This window comes from Natator depressus, chromosome 3 (assembly GCF_965152275.1).
Source record: "Natator depressus isolate rNatDep1 chromosome 3, rNatDep2.hap1, whole genome shotgun sequence".
NCBI classification, from domain to species: domain Eukaryota; kingdom Metazoa; phylum Chordata; order Testudines; family Cheloniidae; genus Natator; species Natator depressus.
Window position 1 is genome coordinate 201009118 of NC_134236.1, and position 19755 is coordinate 201028872.

General features: G+C 43.1%; 1 protein-coding gene across 3 annotated transcripts in view; it reads right to left on the minus strand.

Moving 5' to 3' along the window:
- PLCB1 (phospholipase C beta 1) overlaps positions 1-19509 on the minus strand; it is a 647792-nt gene extending 628283 nt beyond the window's left edge. For all 3 annotated transcript variants that reach the window (XM_074949681.1, XM_074949683.1, XM_074949682.1), the window contains exons 1-2: positions 19354-19509; positions 1290-1367 (exon numbers count right to left, since the gene is read on the minus strand). In XM_074949681.1, the coding sequence (XP_074805782.1) occupies positions 1290-1367; positions 19354-19452 (177 nt within the window). In that variant the 5' untranslated portion in view covers positions 19453-19509. The remainder of the gene's footprint in view (positions 1-1289; positions 1368-19353) is intronic.
- Between the last annotated feature and the right edge of the window lie 246 nt (positions 19510-19755).

Here is a 19755-nt window from a genome sequence, read left to right on the forward strand (position 1 = left end):
ACCTTTTAAAAAATGTTCTGGGCATTATAAATACATTTTTTCATGAATATGGAAATAACCATTCTATAAATAGCCGTTTTACAGAACTGCTTCAAGGCATTGTTTTTACAGACAACAGTAGGAAACTGAAGGGAACGTGATTATGCCGAACCTCTTAAAAAAATGGAATAAACTCTCCAATCAACTCTGGGTCATTTTTTTCCTCCAGACTTAAGTACATGCTTAAGTGTTTTGCTGAATCAAAGCCTAAAAGGGACATTATATTTAAACAGGACCACGTGGTATAGAGAACAACCAAAATAAAAGCCTTTTTGCAACGCCAAAGAATTATTTGTAAAGACTTGAGGGTGAGAGGGTGTGTTTTGAAAACTAAGTTTCAGCAGCCTTGATGCTTCAGCCTTGTATACTCTGAACCCAGCAAAAAACACTAACAGAAAATGAAGCTAACACTAACAGAAACTGTACAGAAGCAATTACATTATTCTAATATTTTCTTTTGTAACAGGCAACAGATACAAGATAAGGTTACTTTCTAACAAGGTACCACCACAATCCATCTTCGGGGACAAGAGGAACTAATTTCTTCATAATACTTGGACTGTGTTTTTCCATTGAATCGCTGTGACAGCACATTGACAAGAGATCAAAGGCCTGATGCGCCACTGTATTGCTCCACTTTCACCCTGGTGTAATGCCATGGATTCTGTCTGCGGGAAACAGGACAGCACTGGAATGACACTGGTGTAAAATAGGAGCAATGCAGCAGGCTCTAAGCCTTCCCAACAAGCATACAGGAACGTATTTAACAAGAGACCGAGTCTCCAACACGGATTAATAAAAACATAGACCCACATCCTTAGTCGCAGCTGAGGAGCACAGAGTAACTCAGCAGGGAGGTTTAAATAGGTGGCTTTAAACTCCTCCAATATTGGACCAACCACACCATGGAAAAAATCCTACTGACTTGAGCAGAGCCAAGATTTCACGCCAGATTGGTCCCCAGGTATAAACTGGAACAACTCTGTATTATGCCAGTAGTGGCCCCTGTCCACAAGGGGCCACTAAGGCAGCTGAGGATTGCCAATCACTCTCCTTCTTCCCAGTCACATGCCCTGTGCAGCAGGGGCTGGGGAGGAGCATGTATGCTTTCTCTACATCACAGAGGAGCTCTCTGCACTGCAGTGCTCCTTGGGCGTCCTCTATGCCAGAATTAGAGTGCAAAGCTTCCTGCCCACAGCCCTATCGCACCGTATGGAAATCAATACGAAAAAAGGCATTTCTGCTCTTACCTTATTTTGATCTGTCCAGTAAAAGAAAAATCCATGTGGATCTGTTCTGAGAAGAATTGGAGTCACAACAGTGGAATCCTACAAAAAAAAAAAAAAAAAAGGGTAAACAATATGAACATTAAACTTGCAAGGCAGATGCCACAAGGCCGTCCACCTTATCTTCACTGTTAACAAATAACAGCCCTAACAGCCACCCTGAAGGTACCAAATCACAGAATGTCACTTACACAGTTTAATCCCACATCCCAAATCTCCATTCCGATCTCATAATATATTTCTAAGTAATTTAAATGTTTTCATGTTCTACATTCTGTATACGTGCAAGAGAAAGAGAGAGAGAGAGAGAGAGAGAATGCATCTGCCCAATCACGCTCAGTTATACATATTAAATTACTGTAGGAATCTTGTTAATACTGTTTTCCATTTAAATACTTCCTGTTTTTGTCTGTAATTCATATAGGCGTTTTTTATAACGATATGCATTTTTCTGAAAGCAGATAAAAATCCAATTGTAAAGTCCATATGTGGGATCACTGAAAATTTTATTTATTAAAATTATCCGAAAAGTGGATGTATATTTCTCCTAACCAGTTACAGTTCCTGTAAAGCTTTGAAACTCAGCCATTTCCCATGCAACAAAAAATAAGGCCACATTCTACAGATCTTTAGAAAATATGGCTCCAATTGATCCAAGTTAAAATAAAATGTGCTGAACATTTAAAAAACAAAACAAAAACAAAAAAAAACATAAAACACGATTTAATCATGTAAATTGCAGTCTATGATATTACTCAACTTTCTTTTATTCCACAAAACAGATGCAATACAAATAAAAATTTTAAAAAGCAGGATAATGTTGATCTGTCTTAAATACTTATATGGCTCCTTTTACCGTAGTATCGGAGCACCTCACAATCTTTAAACACGCTTATCCTCACAACACCCCCATGACATAGGACAGTGCTATTACCCTCCATATGGGGAAACAAGGCACAGAGAGGTTAACTGGATTTGTCCAAGGTCACACAAAGTCTGAGAGAGAGCAGGGCCCAGGGTCCCAATTCCTAAGAGAGGGCCCTCACCACTGGAGCATCCTTCCCCTCCATAGACAAGCTTTTAAAGACTGGGGATCCTGTCTGGACTGGAAAGGTATTAAATCTGCAGCAGCAAATACTATCTTAAGGAAAGTGATCCAACGCTGACCATCTCAGCAAGAGCCACTGGTCTTGAGAAGATAACCAGTGGCCTAGCCACCAGGGATCACAGAATGGGAGCCAGATGGCAAACGGATTTGCCGGGTCTTCCCACAGGGTACATCCTGCTTCCTGCAGTGTTTACACGAGAGCATCCAGTGCAGTGGTCATGGGAGTCAGGGTAGGCCTCAATCAAGTGCTTTCCTCAGGGGTGGACTGCACTTCAGGGTGCAAGGTTTGGACAGTCATCACTATTTTTCCAACAACAGGGGTGGAACAGTGGTTTCCCTGAGACAGCTGCCTGCCTGAAGCAGCCATGTCACCTTATTTCCCTTGGCATCCACCCTGACAAGCACTTATTGGTCACACAAGGCCAATGCAGTACCAGTTTATAATTTGTTCTCACTGGCCTCTGTGGGTGAGGACTTGAAGACCCGTCTTTCTGATTCGATCCTCCCCAGGGACCACGGCATGGGGAGAATGCAATACGGGGGCTGGCTCAGTGGCATTTAGCTTGCTTTTTCTGACAAATTCAGTTGGGCTCGGACATTCCTTTGCTGACTGATCCATTAGCCGCTCAGCTTCACAGCTGATTTTTCCCCCTTCTTGTGTGAATGGATCAAGGGCGGTGTATAGAATATAATGTCTAATACACAACGGACACAAGCAGGTTGCTTGATTTAATTAAAAGTGATCCCATCGACTTGAAGTCTAGTCAGCTTTAAAAAAAAAAAAAAAAGAAAGAGAGAGAGAGAGAGAGAGAGAGAGAGAGAGTTGAGTAGTTTCAAGCACGACACTTGATGAACCATTTGTATTGCAGTGGTGCCTAGGAGCAGCATACAGGGATTGGAGCCCCCACTGTGCTGTGCAGTGCGCATACATAATAAAGAGACAATCTCCATCCCAAAAAATTTACAATCTGAACGTATGAGGAGGCAATAGGTGAAGACGAACTAGTGAAATAACCACAGTTGATACAATAAGTAAAAGTGACAGCATGTCCACCACTTAGCTATGGTCAAGCAATTGACAGCCATCATAACAACGGTGAGACATCTGCCCTCAATACCCTCACCAGTTTTTTTTAAATGGTTTTACAGTCTTTTAACTGTCTCCATTGCTGTATGAAAGATACATCCAAATAGGCAAATTTGACTATAAAGAGAAATAGTGAAACTGCTTGTCAAACGCACAAACACACACTGGAAAAATAATTTCTCTAATCCCTTTCTGTTATCTGTCAGCTGTCATTTGTATCAACGGGGGTGGGGAGGGGGAAGGGAGGGAGAGAAACAGAGAAGTGTGAACAGTGTCCCTTAAAGAAGTTTTCATCCCAGCATAAGGACATATACTTTATAGAACCAAACTCTATGTTTCTTGTGGATGCACAAGGAATGCAGCATCAAGCCCTTAATGAGGATTACCTGACAAAAGTAACTGACATGTGACATTATCTGCTTTGGGGACATGATTATTTATGGAGTATTTTATGTCAGCTTTACAAAGCACATAATGCACAATTCAAATTCCACCATGATTTCAACAATTTCCATCCCACCATCAACCTCAGCCTGGTCCAGTCCACACAAGAGATCCACTTCCTGGACACTACAGTGCTAATAAACGATGGTCACATCAACACCACCCTATACCGGAAACCTACTGACCGCTATTCCTACCTACATGCCTCCAGCTTTCACCCTGACCACACCACACGATCCATCGTCTACAGCCAAGCTCTGCGATACAACCGCATTTGCTCCAACCCCTCAGACAGAGACAAACACCTACAAGATCTCTATCAAGCATTCTTACAACTACAATACCCACCTGCGGAAGTGAAGAAATAGATTGATAGAGCCAGAAGAGTTCCCAGAAGTCACCTACTACAGGACAGGCCTAACAAAGAAAATAACAGAACGCCACTAGCCGTCACCTTCAGCCCCCAACTAAAACCCCTCCAACGCATTATTAAGGATCTACAACCTATCCTGAAGGATGACCCAACACTCTCACAAATCTTGGGAGAAAGGCCAGTCCTTGCCTACAGACAGCCCCCCAACCTGAAGCGAATACTCACCAACAACCACATACCACACAACAGAACCACTAACCCAAGAACCTATCCTTGCAACAAAGCCCGTTGCCAACTGTGCCCACATATCTATTCAGGGGACACCATCACAGGGCCTAACAACATCAGCCACACTACCAGAGGCTCGTTCACCTGCACATCCACCAATGTGATACATGCCATCATGTGCCAGCAATGCCCCTCTGCCATGTACATTGGTCAAACTGGACAGTCTCTACGTAAAAGAATAAATGGACACAAATCAGATGTTAAGAATTATAACATTCATAAACCAGTCGGAGAACACTTCAATCTCTCTGGTCACGCAATCACAGACATGAAGTTTTTTTGCTTTAAGATAGCGACCCTCAAATCCAGACTCCAGCGAGAAACTGCTGAATTGGAATTCATTTGCAAATTGGATACTATTAATTTGGGCTTGAATAGAGACTGGGAGTGGCTAAGTCATTATGCAAGGTAGCCTACAAACCCCCCCCCCCCCCAAGACGTTCTGGTTAAACTTGGATTATTGCTGTGCACATTGTAAGATGAGCTATTGCCAGCAGGAGAGTGTGTTTGTGTGTGTGGTTTTTGGAGGGGGGTGTGTGTGGGGGGGGTGGCGGTGGTGAGAAAACCTGGATTAGTGCTGGAAATGACCCACCTTGATTATCATGCGCATTATAAAGAGAGGTTTCAAAGAGGGATAGGCTATTACCAGCAGGAGAGTGAGTTTGTATGTGTGTCTGTGGGGGGGGCGGGGGGAAGGGTGAGAAAACCTGGATTTGTGCTGGAAATGGCCCTCCCTTGATGATCACTTTAGATAAGCTGTTACGAGCAGGACAGTGGGGTGGGAGGAAGTTTTGTTTCATGGTCTCTGTGTGTATATAATGTCTTCTGCAGTTTCCACAATATGCTATGCATCCGATGAAGTGAGCTGTAGCTCACGAAAGCTCATGCTCAAATAAACTGGTTAGTCTCTAAGGTGCCACAAGTACTCCTTTTCTTTTTTCTTTTTATGAATACAGACTAACACGGCTGTTACTCTGAAAATTCAAATACCCTTACTCATATTCAGTAGCACCTTACCGCACAAAAAACACTTTAATTCAACAGATAACATGTGAAGGTCTGCGGAAAGTCTATGTCCTTGCCCTGAAAGTATTACAGTTCAACTCAGAGAAGCACAACATAGGACACCCACAGTTCAGATGTAAGATCAAGGGGAAACATTGAGGGAAAGAAGCTATGGAAAGGTGGACAGTAATAAGGAAAGGAAACAAAACACAAAATGTGCTGGCTAGAATTTTGTTAAATGAAAACCAGAAATTCTCTCTCCAAACATTAAAGTCATAGAACACAAGCTGGTAAGTCACACTAGGACATTAACTGTCCTGCGACAAGTGTCCTGACAGTCAACTGAAGGGAAAGTCTGATCCACTAAAAAAATACTAGTAGTACTGTGTATTAGCAAAAGACGTCACAACAAATTAAAAGTATGGAGGGAGACAAGATATTTTGCTATGATTCAGCAATGCATTTGGGCACCTGCTTAACTTTCAATTTCAGTAGAACTTGTGCCTATGCTTAAATGTTTTGCTGAATAAAGATAAGAACACACTGGATTGTTTTCCTGAATCAGGGTCTTCCCCAAGTCCAAAGGGTGCAATGTGGTTGCTTGTGTAAATCACACACCTTCTGGGTGTGGTGTTCTGTCCCATCTCATGGCACCAAGACCACTTAGAAAGAGAGAGAGTTAAATGAGTCTGCTCTACAGCCTTAGCTAAGAGTCAGCTGGCTTTTAGCTCCTGTGGTAGAGGCTCATGCACTAAGGTCCTAGGTTCGATCCCACCTGCCGACGACTAGGGTCTGTCCATGTTACACTTGTACTAGATGCAATGGAAAATAAATCTAAAACAAACCTAATGAAGAAGAGATTGAGTGGATGTCAGTATCTGTAAAATACTATAGAAGTGCTCTGAAATCTGTTCCTTTCTAAAAGAAATGATTCACATCACGTAACTGCCTTTCCTCAGCCCACCTCTAGACATTTTTTGTGCCGTTTGTACGTAAACTGACAGCACAGGAAAAGAGACACAAGTTGCTCCTCTGAAGGATGAGGCACACAGGAGATTTGGAGGGGGCGGAGGTGTTGGGAAAGACAGGCATAAAAAGATTATGTCTAGGATTAATCCGTTTTGCTGGTTAATCATTCCAAATCAACTGCTTAAATCCAAAAGCTGTTTGGCTGCATCTGTGTGGACGACATACGGCTGTCAAAGTACGATTTTTTGAGTCTCAGGCTGTGGGATGCCAGCTACACTCAGCAGACTTCGTAGTGCCATAAAAAGAATTGCACCAAAGCCTCCAATCCCTGTAAAGTGACAAAACGGAATCTGCACCATGCGATGCATAAAGAGGAATTACACATAGAAGCTTTAATTAAAGCTTCTGAGTATAGTAGAAATTTTATTATATTACAAAATCAAAAGCTGTGCTAACAAAAAAAAATTTTCAGCTTTAAGTCAGGAAATGCAAAAGCAAGAACATTTTCTCCGCTCTGTTACTAATTTGTAATAATTTCTACTCTTGTTTTTCATGTTAAATGCACTGCTCTGATATGACAGAACATTTTATGATGTGTATTACAACAGCACATAAAAGTCCCAACCAAAATTGGTGTCCCATTCTGCTAGACATCGTATAAACACAGAGCCAGAGACAGTGCCTGCCCTATAAAACTTTTATTTACCATATCTAACTTTTTAAAAATGTTGTCTACAGATCTTCCTCACCCTTGTGGCAGCTGTGAGTGGCAGCAGCAAGGGCTGGGTTCAGACTGTTTCGACGTTCTTGTTTCTAAAATAAAACTGTGTCAAGCTCTCATCCAGAGCCACACTCCTATTTCTGGATCTGGGATCAGAAATAAAATTTCTCTGCTCACCTTTGCAGGCTGCTCTTCCCCTCTCACAAGCACTCAGAGTCTTTGGGACTATGGACCCACAAGTAGCTTTTTATTTGGGGAGGGGAAATCAATCAAAAAAACCCATGAAAACTCCCTATACATTTACACATAAGAAAATGAAGAACCTAAACCAGTGCATCAGAAGTTTGGTCAACCCCACGGTTCCAAGTAATAACTGTGACTTAGAAGATAAATATTTCATACACAATTGCTGTATTATATTTACAAATAAGATTTTTGCACCCCGCATTGCTATGAGTCATTGCTGAGGAGTATCTTCAAACCCATTCATTCAGTTTTCTCCCACACATAACTGACCCACTTCCCAACCTCCCCAAATGGAGCGGTTTTCCATCCACACCTACACAGACAACAAAACCGAGGAGACACAAAAGCACTTTATGAGTGTACGAAATACAATTCCCTTCCATCCACGTAAACAAGACACCCCTACAAAGGAAAAACACCTAAGGACAAACAAAGAGGGAGGGGGGCAAACTCATTTCTTCCCCACCCCTATTGAATCCAACACACAAAAGAAAAGAGAGAGAATAAAGCAACAGAAGGAAAGACGAGGCTCGGTTGACTGTATCCTCACACAAGTGAGCAAAGAGGCTGTTCTCAGCACAGTCTCTCAGGACTAGATTTCTAAAGAGCTCAACTCCCATTTAGGCACCTGATTGACAAAAAGGTACTCAAAGCGCAGCAGCTCCCATCGAGAACAACAGGTGTCCCTTTTGGAAAGCCAAACACGTATTTAGAACATCTTTTGAACATCTGGCCCTAAATAAACAAACAGAACAACCAATACATGGCATGCTGAAACATTCATGGAGACGTTCCGAGAATACAAGCCAGATGTGGGATGTGGAAGAGAGACAATGAGGGTGGAGAAGGAAAAAAAAAAGCAGAGAAAGGCACAGCAGATCTGCAACGTCTAGCCAACAAGTCCGTGCCACAAATGACCGCAAATTGTTAGCAGCTTCAAATACCACCCTCTGCCTACTATTGCCAAGCAGAGCTCTGGCTTCTGATGGAGTTCCTCTGCAAATTCCTGAAATAAAAAGAACAGCAGCAGCGTGGACCCGATCTGATAGACCAGTATATACAACATCAGTGGGATTAAAAAAAAACAAAACCCTGATTTTTAATTTAAAACAGATTTTTTTTATTTACATGTTCTTTACTCTCTTCCAATTTTATAGTCTTGAATTGCTCAAACAGACATTTTGGACTATTTTCTTTAAGTGGTTTCCTAACTTGGTATTAATTTCACATTTTGCATAGAGGTATTTTCCACTAAGAGTTTCACACTTAAAACACTCTTCTAACCCTGTGCTGTATTTGCAACCAAAACCACCTCCTGACATACTGCATTCACAGAAGTCAAGAAAGCTGAAATGCATCAACCAGGCTACATGCCTCCATCTAAGTTTGATGTTAATGGGACTTGTGCCCGTAAGTCATTCAGGAGACTTGAAAATTCCCCCCAACCCCCTTAGAAGCATAACTTTAGGCTCCCATTTTGGAAAATTCGGGCCTGTGTATATAAAAAAGGTCACTGTAATTTTTAGTGTACTGAAAAACCTAAGTGACTTTTCATTGTTGTTAAGAGACTTTATGCCACTGAGGCACAATCAAAGAAAGTGGGATGTCTACCCACACTGCTCCACACTTTTGCCACTACTGCCCAATGCTGTGGTGACATGCTGAATGGCACAAACGACCCAACATGAATGCATTCTGCCAAAACTTTTACTGGTGCAACTTCTGTATTGAGACACGTCCTATGAGAAATGCTATAAAAGTGGATGGATGGCTTCAAGCACAAGAGTAGCAGACAGGAGATGATGACTAAATTATGCACCTGTTTAAGAATCTGCAGGATCATGGCTTTAATCTCCCAATATTTTGGTCTTCACCTACAGCAGTTTTGTAAGAAAGTTTAGTTCATTGCAAGCTGGGGTGTGACCCTACTCCGTACTGACCTGCTGCGCTGTCTGTATGGCCCCCGCTGATGCCCTCCCAGTGTAAAGAGCACTAGATAAATGCACTTTAAAAGAACTGTTAATACATGTCTCCAGGATTCCCAAGGACAGACGTGAGCTGCAGGCTAGTGCGGGGTAAATTCACACCCCAACTTGCGACAAACTAAACATTCATGTAGACAAGCCCCTCAGATTCAGCTAAAGCCGGGCCCACATTCAGAGTTTGTAGGGGGTTACAGTTATGGGTGTGGGGTTTTTTTTTTTTTTAAACCAAAATAGTTATACCAGTATAACCCCTAGTGTGGATGCAGTTAGAGCAGCATAAAGGCGCCTTATACCAGTATAATTAGCTCCCCTTCCCGTACAGGAATAAGTGATAGGGGTAAAAGCACTTTACCAGTACAACTACTAGAGTTGCACTGCTTTAACTATACCAGTACAGCATAGCTAAAAGCGGTACAAGTTTTCTACACAGACAAGCCCTAGGATACTGTACCAGGAAGGTTTCAGAGTGGTAGCCGTGTTAGTCTGTATCAGCAAAAACAAGGAGTCCTTGTGGCACCTTAGAGACTAAACGCATTTATTTGGGCATAAGCTTTCGTGGGCTAAAGGTGCCACAAGGACTCCTCGTTGTTTTTGCACCGGAGTCTTGGGGAGGGAAGTAGTGGCACAGGGGCAGGACCTCATGGAAGGGCCGGTGCGAGGGTGGGAAGAAGGGGCAGTGCAGGGCCACAGTTCAGGCACCGGTGGCCCATCCACTTCTGGGTGCTTCTGTCGCTCCTGACCTGAGTACATGCCTACGGTCCCCAGCGGGTGTGTACTCAGGGCCGCTCACACTGCCGCTGCTACCCCGTTTTTAGTGCACTAGCTTTGTCCGAGCCAGCTGAGAGCTCACACAAGGATGTCCCCTTGAGTCTGGCATCACCCACCCAGCTCAAAGTGTAGACATGCCCTTCATGTCATGCCCCTAAACAAGGCCGGGGGGATGGGGGAGGAAGAGTGTTGGGAATGGGGATTGAAATGGGAACAACACACCCTGAGCACACAGGGGCATTGTGAACATTAATTCATTGATGTAGTATCTGAGTGCTTCAACAAACGGTGAGGGGTGCTACAGAAAAGCCCATGAAGAAATTAATAATTGTGTCATCAGCGCAGGATTTGAATAGCATACAGTAAATAAGCCATGGAGCCATCCACTGAACAATGAGGACTGTTAATAAGATTGAATAAGTCAACACCATCCATCCTGTGCAATGAATGAGCCGGGAATCCTGTGGCAAAATAGTATGTGATTATGTAATTAAAGACTGTATCATAATGCATACACACAAGGGACCAAATTAAGTTGCACAGGCAATCTTAATTCTGGCATTTCCTAGCTTTTGATTGCTTGATTTTGCAACCTTACTAATGGTCTTTTAATGTGGTTTGACTGTAGTAACAAAAAATTTATTTAATGTTTTTTTTCTTAAAAAGCAAAGTTTTGTGTAGAAAGTAGAGCAGGTCAAAACTTCTTTAACTAGAACTTTTTTCAATCAAATAAGAACCTTTTTCTCTAAACTGCAATTTATTGCATAAAAATGTCAGTTTATACTCTATACAAGTTCTTCATTTAAAAATAACCCATCTTGTTTCAGTAAATCAAAAACTTCAGTGACCATTTTGAAATGTTTTAGTTAACAAAAAGCCAGTTTTTGGTGGCTGACTCATTTTGATAGCCATGGTTTTTCTCCATTTTTTTCCACTCTGCTAGAAAGCATTTTTGCACAATGAAGATAATGATACATCAAATTCTACTGACAGAACTTTTATTTACCAGATTAAAACAGATAAGGATTTCAGTCCTTTCATCATTATTTGGCATAGCTGTTTGAAGGATAATCCAATGCTTGGGGCACTAGCTTGTGACTTCAGAGACCTCACTTCAAGTCTTTTCTCCACCTCAGACTTCCTGTATGACCGTAGGCAATTCACTTAGCCTGTCTGTGTCCCAGTTCCCCATCTGTAAAGAGGGTAAAATAGAACTTGCCTATCTTACACGGATGTTGTGAGAATAAATATAATAAGAGATTGTGAGGTGGTCAGATATTAAGGTAATAGAGGCTGTATATGGAATTGAAAATCATCTTCATATCCTTTTGGGATAAGAGTCTACTCATTTTACAAGATAACCTTGGGGCCAAATCTCTGTCCCAGTAAACGCTTTCCAATGGAGTTCAATAGGATCAGAATTTATCCTGTGATGAAATATTAGCTGATTGAACATTTGAAATATGATTTGTTTAAATTCAGTATCTGATTTTCTTCTTGTGTTGCAAGAGAACGGTTATACAACATTTTCCCACTAGTTTAGATAACAGTGTATCCTTCCCTACTTTATTTTTGTTCATTATATTTGGTCCGATCACTGCAGATTAAATATAATTAAAGAAAAACAAACGGAACACGTTGGACTCAAGAGAGTTCCAAATCCAAACCGGCTGGAAAAACAGAGTTGTTCAGTTGAGTATGTTTTTCTTCTGTTTTTAAAAAAGGAAAAAAGTCTAATCTCTGAATATGTCTAAGAGCAGACCAGTGTTGGTTCATTTCTGATGGTGTCAGAAATATTCAGTAGTGACTGATTTGGACAGAATAAAAAAAATGCCAAAATAAAACAAGCTATATGACAGCCAATAATTTAAACCACATCTGAAAGTTTCTTCAAATACATTCTCAGGCAAGTATTCACAACTAGTTTGTTTTATTTATTTCTACTTATCCATACTGATAATACTTGATACACGTACATCTCTGGATGTTTATAAAGTATAACAAACACATCAAATGTTCTTGATAATCTTCTGAAAAAAAGACGCCAAACAAACAAATAGGCCCATGAATTCTCCCGGATCAAATCACACTGCACTAGTCACCCACCAAGTTCAAAAGCATTTTATAAATGTGGGTAAAGATAATCTAGCACAGTGGCTCTCAACCCTTCCAGGCTACTGTACCCCTTCCAGGAGTCTTGATTTGTCTTGCCTACCCACAAGTTACATCTCACTTAAAAACTACTGCTTACAAAATCAGACATAAAAATACAAAAAAGTGTCACAGCCACACCATTACTGAAAAATGGCTTCCTTTCTCATTTTTACCATATAATTATAAAATAAAACAATAGCAATATAAATATTGAACTTACATTTCAGTGCATAAACAAGTCGTCTGTATAAAATTTTTGTTTGTACCCACTTCGCTAGTGCTTTTTATGTAGCCTGTTGTAAAACTAGGCAAATTTCTAGATGAGTTGATGTACCCCTTGGAAGACCTCTGCGTATCTCCAGGGATACAAATACCCCTAGTTGAGAATCACTGGTCTAGCAGATGGGTCCTTATGAAGTCTACTGAAGAACTCTGGGTTCAATTCCTGACTTCACTCTGAACTTCCTGGGTGAGCGTGAGCAGGTCACTTAGTTTGTCTGCACCTTTGTTCCCCATCTGTAAAATGGGAATAACATTTCCCTACCTCCCAGGGGTATTGTGAGGATAAAATCCATTAGTGGTTTTGAGGGGCTCAGGCGCTACTGTGATGAGTAGATAGGATAATGATATTTACCCCATTTTACAGAGGAGGGTGTGGAGGCAGAGAGTGGTTAAGTGACTTGCCCATGGTCATAAAACAAATGAAATGGCAGAGCCCAGGGCCAAGATTTTTAAGAGTGAGCAGCGAGTCAACATGAGACAAACGGAAGAACCTCATTTTCAAAGGTGAGTGCTCAGCCCTTCCTAAAAATAAGATCCCTTTAAAGTATCTCAATTTGGGCGCTCAGAATTCACTAGTCACCCTGGACTACCTTGCCCCAGGTCTCCTGACTTCCCACCTGGTGCCCTAGCCACTGGATGCTGCTGCGCATGCAACAGTTCAATTCTGATAACTACATTTTTGGTTCAAACTGGGTTCCAGTTTTATGGCCAGAAAGTCGCCTAATTTAGGCAGCATTCCCAGTAAATATAACCTCTTCATTATTTATTGCTGGACTACACTTGAAAGTGAAAGTAAATAGCATAAGCAGCAAAGACCCAGTCAAAGCCTTTATGTAAAGTACATATTATCACTACGGAAGATAAGAAACTCTTTAAGTGAGAATTGAAAACAAATACACTTTTTTAACATATACCATTCCATTAACCTGCCTTGGCATGCCAATTACCGCCACTAGACAACACCAGCTAAACAGTGTCCTAGCTCTGGGGCTGGTGCTACCTCGGCAATGTCTGTCCTGTTCCCGCTGGGGCCACACAGCGGAAACCATTACGCACAATCAGCAATTTGTATATAGTGGTGGTGCTGAGAGCCTTTGAACCAAACTGTAAGCCCTGTATATAATGGAAACCACTTCAAGCTGCCGCACCCCCAGCTCCCCTAGTTCCAGCAACTATGCACACAAAGCCAGGGCAGAGCTGTACCTCCACCAACCCCATGAGAAAAACTCCTTTCTACTCCGGTTTCTTTAACTCACCCAGCTAGTAATATATCTGCCGTTATCAGGCCCCACCCCCTGCACTATCCCTAAACAAAGTGGACTTTGGAAAGCCTTACAACGTCACTTTGCAGTGAATGTAGTTCTTTTGAAAATCGCTTTAAAACTCTCCAAGGAAGAATTATTAAAACATTGGGTTTGATTTACTGTCAAGTGGCCAGAGTAAATTGAGTCTGTAAATCTCCTCTTCCTGAAACGGTAACTGTCAAACACTGGGAACGAGGGACACCAGCATGCTACAGCATTGGCAGTCAAACCAATGCCTGAACAACCCAGACTTCTTTCCCTGCTACGAAAGGCTAAGATTGTTCCTGACCAGTGATTCTGCTCATCTTGATTTTTGGAAGCCTAACTTGAGACAGCTTAAAGGATCCCAATTTCGGAGAGCAAGGTGCTCAGCCCATTCTGACAATCAGGGCCCCCTGTAAGGAGTCTCAAGCCAAAACATCCTTCAGTGGGGAAGCAGATGGCTATGGGGATATTATATAGTCACCTGTAATCCTGGTGTATGAGAACTTCACTTGTCTCGTAGGATAGAGGTGTAGTCTCTTTTATTTAAATAAGATTTTAAATGGATTTCAACGTACAGGACAGGAAATCCCCTGCAGAACACATGGAATTTCCAGCCTTTACGATTGCGTAGATTGCACCAATTTAAACAGTCTAAATTGACAGAAGATTATTACTGCTCAGAGCACAGTCAATGAAGTCAACGAGAGAGTCTTTCAATTGAGATCACCTATGCACTTCACACAGACATTGGATCAGGCCCTATACGAGGCGTGTAGGTGACCAATTTGCACTTACGAGTAGATGAGGGTCCACATCACACATTTAGCATTGCACATGTTGCACTTCTTAGTGGTCTCAGCAAAGTTACTAGATGGATATCGGAGGGCAGTTCGCTCTCTAACACCTAGGAATGGCTGCTCCAGGCCAGGTTTCAAGCACACTGGTGGGTCAGTTTAAAAGCTTACATTACTACTGCTTCTGCCAGCATCTCACCCCAGCATCATTCAAAGAAGTACTAAATTAATTCTTTAAGAGCTATTGCTTTACTCTTCATCCAACGCATTGTGTGACTGTGTGATAGCCACTAAGTGCTACTCTGGGTAAAATCCTTTCAGCACTCCCATTTGCAGAAAGCTATTTTCAGTGGCTTATAACTCATCTGGAAAATTTTGCTCTGGGCTGAAACTTGGTACAAGTCACAAGGTTTTGCTGAGGAAGAGCCTTTGTTTTATGAGATGTGAAAAGAAGTCAATATGGTCATTTTTCTATTAGAGAAATAAAACAGACGGGAAATGTGCTGTATGGGAAAGCATAGGTAGGGGATAATGCTGTCTTGACAGAGGAGTGGATCAAATCTTTTCCAAATCAGATTTCTAGGGTTGTACCAAAACATGAAAAAAGTCGTTTTCAGGTGCTCTGGGGAGGCCAAAACAACACAAACTGAAATTGCAGGACCAAGTTCTGTCGACTTGTGACTTCAGTGGGAATTTGGCTCTGCCTACAGACAGGACCAGTATTCATGTATGGGAGGAGGAAGGGGGTAAGAGAGGAATAGCTAATTATTTGTTTAGGAAGATATTTTCAAAAGCACCTAAGGTATTTAGGAGCACACGTCCCATTGATAGTCAAAGGGGCTTGTGCTCCTAAACCCCTTAAGCACCTTTTAAAATCTCCTCCTACAAAAGCGGATTGTGGGAAGTATTCTCCCCTGCCTCCACCCAACAAATATTTCATAAGGAACATTAGTGCATGAGCTTAACTTCTCTGCACATCCACTAGGTTTACACAATGGATCCAAAGTAGTTGTAATGGTCTATTAGGTTTTATTGTCATGGTAAGTTCTTTAACATATTATGTATCATCATTATTATGGCTTATTGTTTCACAGAGGAGCTCCTATATACACATTTTCACACTTTAGACCATAAAGCCTCAGGTCAATGATGCTCATTAAAAAAAAAAAAAAATCTCTCTGAATACAGGCAAGCAGGCTAGATGGCAAAGACTCCAAAGTCTCTGTTGATTGGCTCAGTAGCAGAAGCAAATGTATGCCTAGTGACAATTTAAGATATGAAATGTTCCATACTACAGTAGGGATCACTTCCACTAAAATATTTTTCCCTGAGGTGATTCCATTGCTGGAATGAGGCATTGTGGGTAAAAAAATATTAAAGAAAAAAACCCTCGCACACACTAAGTAAATTGCAATTAAATAAATCAAAAGACAATTAAGGCTCAAAACTATTTCACAGTGTTATGCCCATGGCAGGTGTCTCAGTGCCAGATAATCTCAGTCCCATTTCTACATTCATATATGTTCCAGAGAACCCTCCTCACTCAGAGAGCCCACCAATAAAGAATGGGGTGGGGCATGAGGATCTATTCTTGTGTATGAGGTTGCAGGATTGGGGGGCTCATATGTGCCAGATATAACAGGGAATCTATAACAATTAATCTTGATTTAGGATTTATATCCTTTGTCAATTTTTGCTAACAACCTTCATGCTTAATATTGTGGGTGGTTTCATTTAGTCTATACAATATTAATATATAGTTATAATTAAATTAAAAAATCCTGTAAGTTATTTAAGTTATTTATACAGGAAGACTCCATTTTCACAGAGTGCATCTCTTCACCTATACACATTTCTGAATTACGGTGCAGTAATAGCCCTCACAAATAAAAACGAAGGACCAAATTCTCTGCAGACTTAACTCTATCAGCTAGTTTTATCTGCAGATAATTTAGTCCTATCTTTCAAGGTAACAATATCCATGAGATATTGCAAACAATTCTGTTCTTGTCACAGTTACACATTCGAGGGCCATGAAAAATAGGCAAAACACATAATCCATGTTTGATAACTCCTTGGATTCTTCACCTGGAGAGTATAAATCACTGTTAATTTGCCCTCAGCATATATGTGGTTTATGAATTTGCTGGCAAGATTGCTTACCAAAAATATATATATATATATATCTCACAGCACTAAGGCTGAAACTGTGCTGCGATCTACAATACGGCAAATCTGATCAGTGAGAACTCACAGGTGTCAACTCAACCCGAACAGCAAGTGAATCATCCATTTTAGATACAAATCTACCTCAGGCACTATGTGACCCTGGTGTTATCTCACTGTTTATAACTGTAAATTATTGGCACAGTCATGAAACTCAGCTTCTAGGAATCCCTTAATAAGTAAATCCCCATTGCTTCAAGACTTCCCTCCTAATTTTTTGGTGTTGCATTCCTCACTGCAAGCATTTGTCACACATTTATGAAGGTCAGGATCACACCTTTAGTCTCTTGACAGGTTGAGAGCAATGGTAACGTGATACTGTGCAACAGAACGGGAGCAGTGAATGGCACTTTCTCTCTGCTGTCCCACTAGCTGTTACTGTGCATGTCTCTAGAGAAGTCAACTTTACACAAGAATTTTTCTTTTTGAGCTGAGCTAGTATAAAAGGAGATCTCGAAAACTAGTTCTTCTCAACAACTCTTGCCATTCAGTCTGTGCAGCAAGTCGGTCTTCTCCTTTATGCCCAATCCATTTACTTTCGTCACAATGCTGCCTCAGTGCACACTTCAGCACCAACCCTGGTGGGGTGTTCATTTCTCTAGCTGTGTGTGGAGGGCAGGAACCCTTGAGGTTTTACCACAGGAGCAACCACTGAGGGATGGGATTCACAAGGAACCTGCCCCCTCTGTTTCCTTCCACCCGGTGCTATATCCTCCCCACTCATAACTGGTGGCCCAATGCTGGGGAGGAGAATGCTATCCACCCGGTCTCTGAAGAAGTCCCTGGCACAGCCTATAGGGAGAAAAAGAAGTCCCAACTGCTAATCGGCTACCGTTCAGGGGGCAGCATAGACCTACCCCTCTCCCACACTATGTAGCAATGCTGAGATGAAGAGACAGAAATAGTATTGGATGTTTCAGGGGAGGAAGGGATGCTGCTTGTGTGTGTGTGATTTTGTACTGAAGGGGTGTGAATGTGTTTTGTGTTGCAGAAACAAGAATGCACGAGAGCTTTGGGGGAATCAGAGAAGAAGTGAGTGTATGAGGGAGGAGGTCTTGTCGGGAGGCTTGAATGCATGTAGATTTTGGGAGGAGTCAAGGATTGTGAGAGCTGTTTGCCGAGGAAAAAAGGTGAGCGGGTACCTGTGATGTTCTTCATTTAGGGGATGCAAGGGTGTGTATGCACAGGTCGTGCGATAGAGGGTGGAGAGGCAAGCTGGGTGAGGTAGAAGCTTTTATTGGACCAAATTCTGTTAGTGAAAGAGACAAGCTTTCAGCCTATTTCAGGTCACAAGGTGGAAGGGGAAGAGTCCATAAAGAGAGAGGGAATGAAGAAGACTGGCGAAAGCGGCAAAAGGCTGCGAAAGTAGTCATTATGAAGAGAGAGAGAGAACACAGGGAAAGAAACAGGAAGGGGACAAAAGCAAAGAGAATACACTTTAAATCACCATATATAACAATACAGGGGAATACAGGGTGAATTAGATGGAATGCAACATAACCAAGAGACACAGGAGAGAGGAAAGATAACAGTGAATGAAGTGAAATGGGAAGAACAGATAGATGCAAGGGAGACAAAGTAAGTTCAGAAAAGTTTTAGCAGTCAAGAGGCAATTTAGATGTCAAAGGGTTACAATAAACAATAGATCCGAAGGTGCACACACTAACATAGATGGTATGCTAAAAGGAATAGGGACAATAATTCATCCCCGGCATGGAAACAAATCCGTACTGTCACCCTGCTCCCCCTCCGTTTTAAACGGTCTCCCCCCCCCCCCCCCCAAGACTCATCCTCCAACTTGCATAATGCGGGCCGGCACCTGTGTGGCTTCCGGGCCCCACACACTCGCCCTACGCTCTGGAAACAAACCCAGTGGCTGGGGAGGCCACACCACACACCGGTGCTGGCCCCAAACCCTCTGCACCCGAGCGCGGGCTCCTCCTTTTCGGAGGAATCATCCTCTTCCCCCGCCCCACATGAAATTCAACACACGGCAAGGACGCGGGGGGCCCCCTCGCTCTGCCCCAGCACACAACAGGTGTGAGCCAAGGCGAGGCTGCCCCCCGCGTCCCCCGACCCCCGGCGGTGCGCGGCGCGGTCCATGTGCCGGGCCGGAGCCGGGCATCCAGCCGCGCTCGGCACGTTGCCTTGTCCCCAGTCCCGCCGCCCGAGGGAGCAGCCCGGGGGGGGGGCGCGTGGAGGGTGGGTGGGACACACACACACACCTTGTCCTGGAAAGGGAGGGGCGGGGGGGGACGGAGGAGGAGGGGGAGGGAAGATCCGACTTACATCGTCCCACTTGACAAATTTGGTGCCTTTCTTCAGGAGGTCGGAGACGCAGACGGGTTTGAGCTGCAGCGCGTGGACGCCTGGCTGTGCCCCGGCCATGGGCAGCGCATGGAGGCTGCCCGCAGGAGGGCAGCCCCGGGGGGAAGGAGGAGGAGGAAGCACCGGGGAGTGGGGGCAGGAGCCGGGGCTGCTGCAGCCGGGGCGAGCGGCGGCGGCGGCGGCGGCGGCGGGGAGAAGCCGGGCGAGGGAGTCACCGGCGCGCAGGGGCGGCGAGCAGGCAGCTGGCGCGGCCGCCGGCGGACAGAGCCATGCAGCGGCGGCACATCCTATATACACGCGCGCCCGGCGCGAGCGCGCTGCCCGCCCTCCTCCTCCTCCTCCTCCCTCCCCAGCTGACTCGGC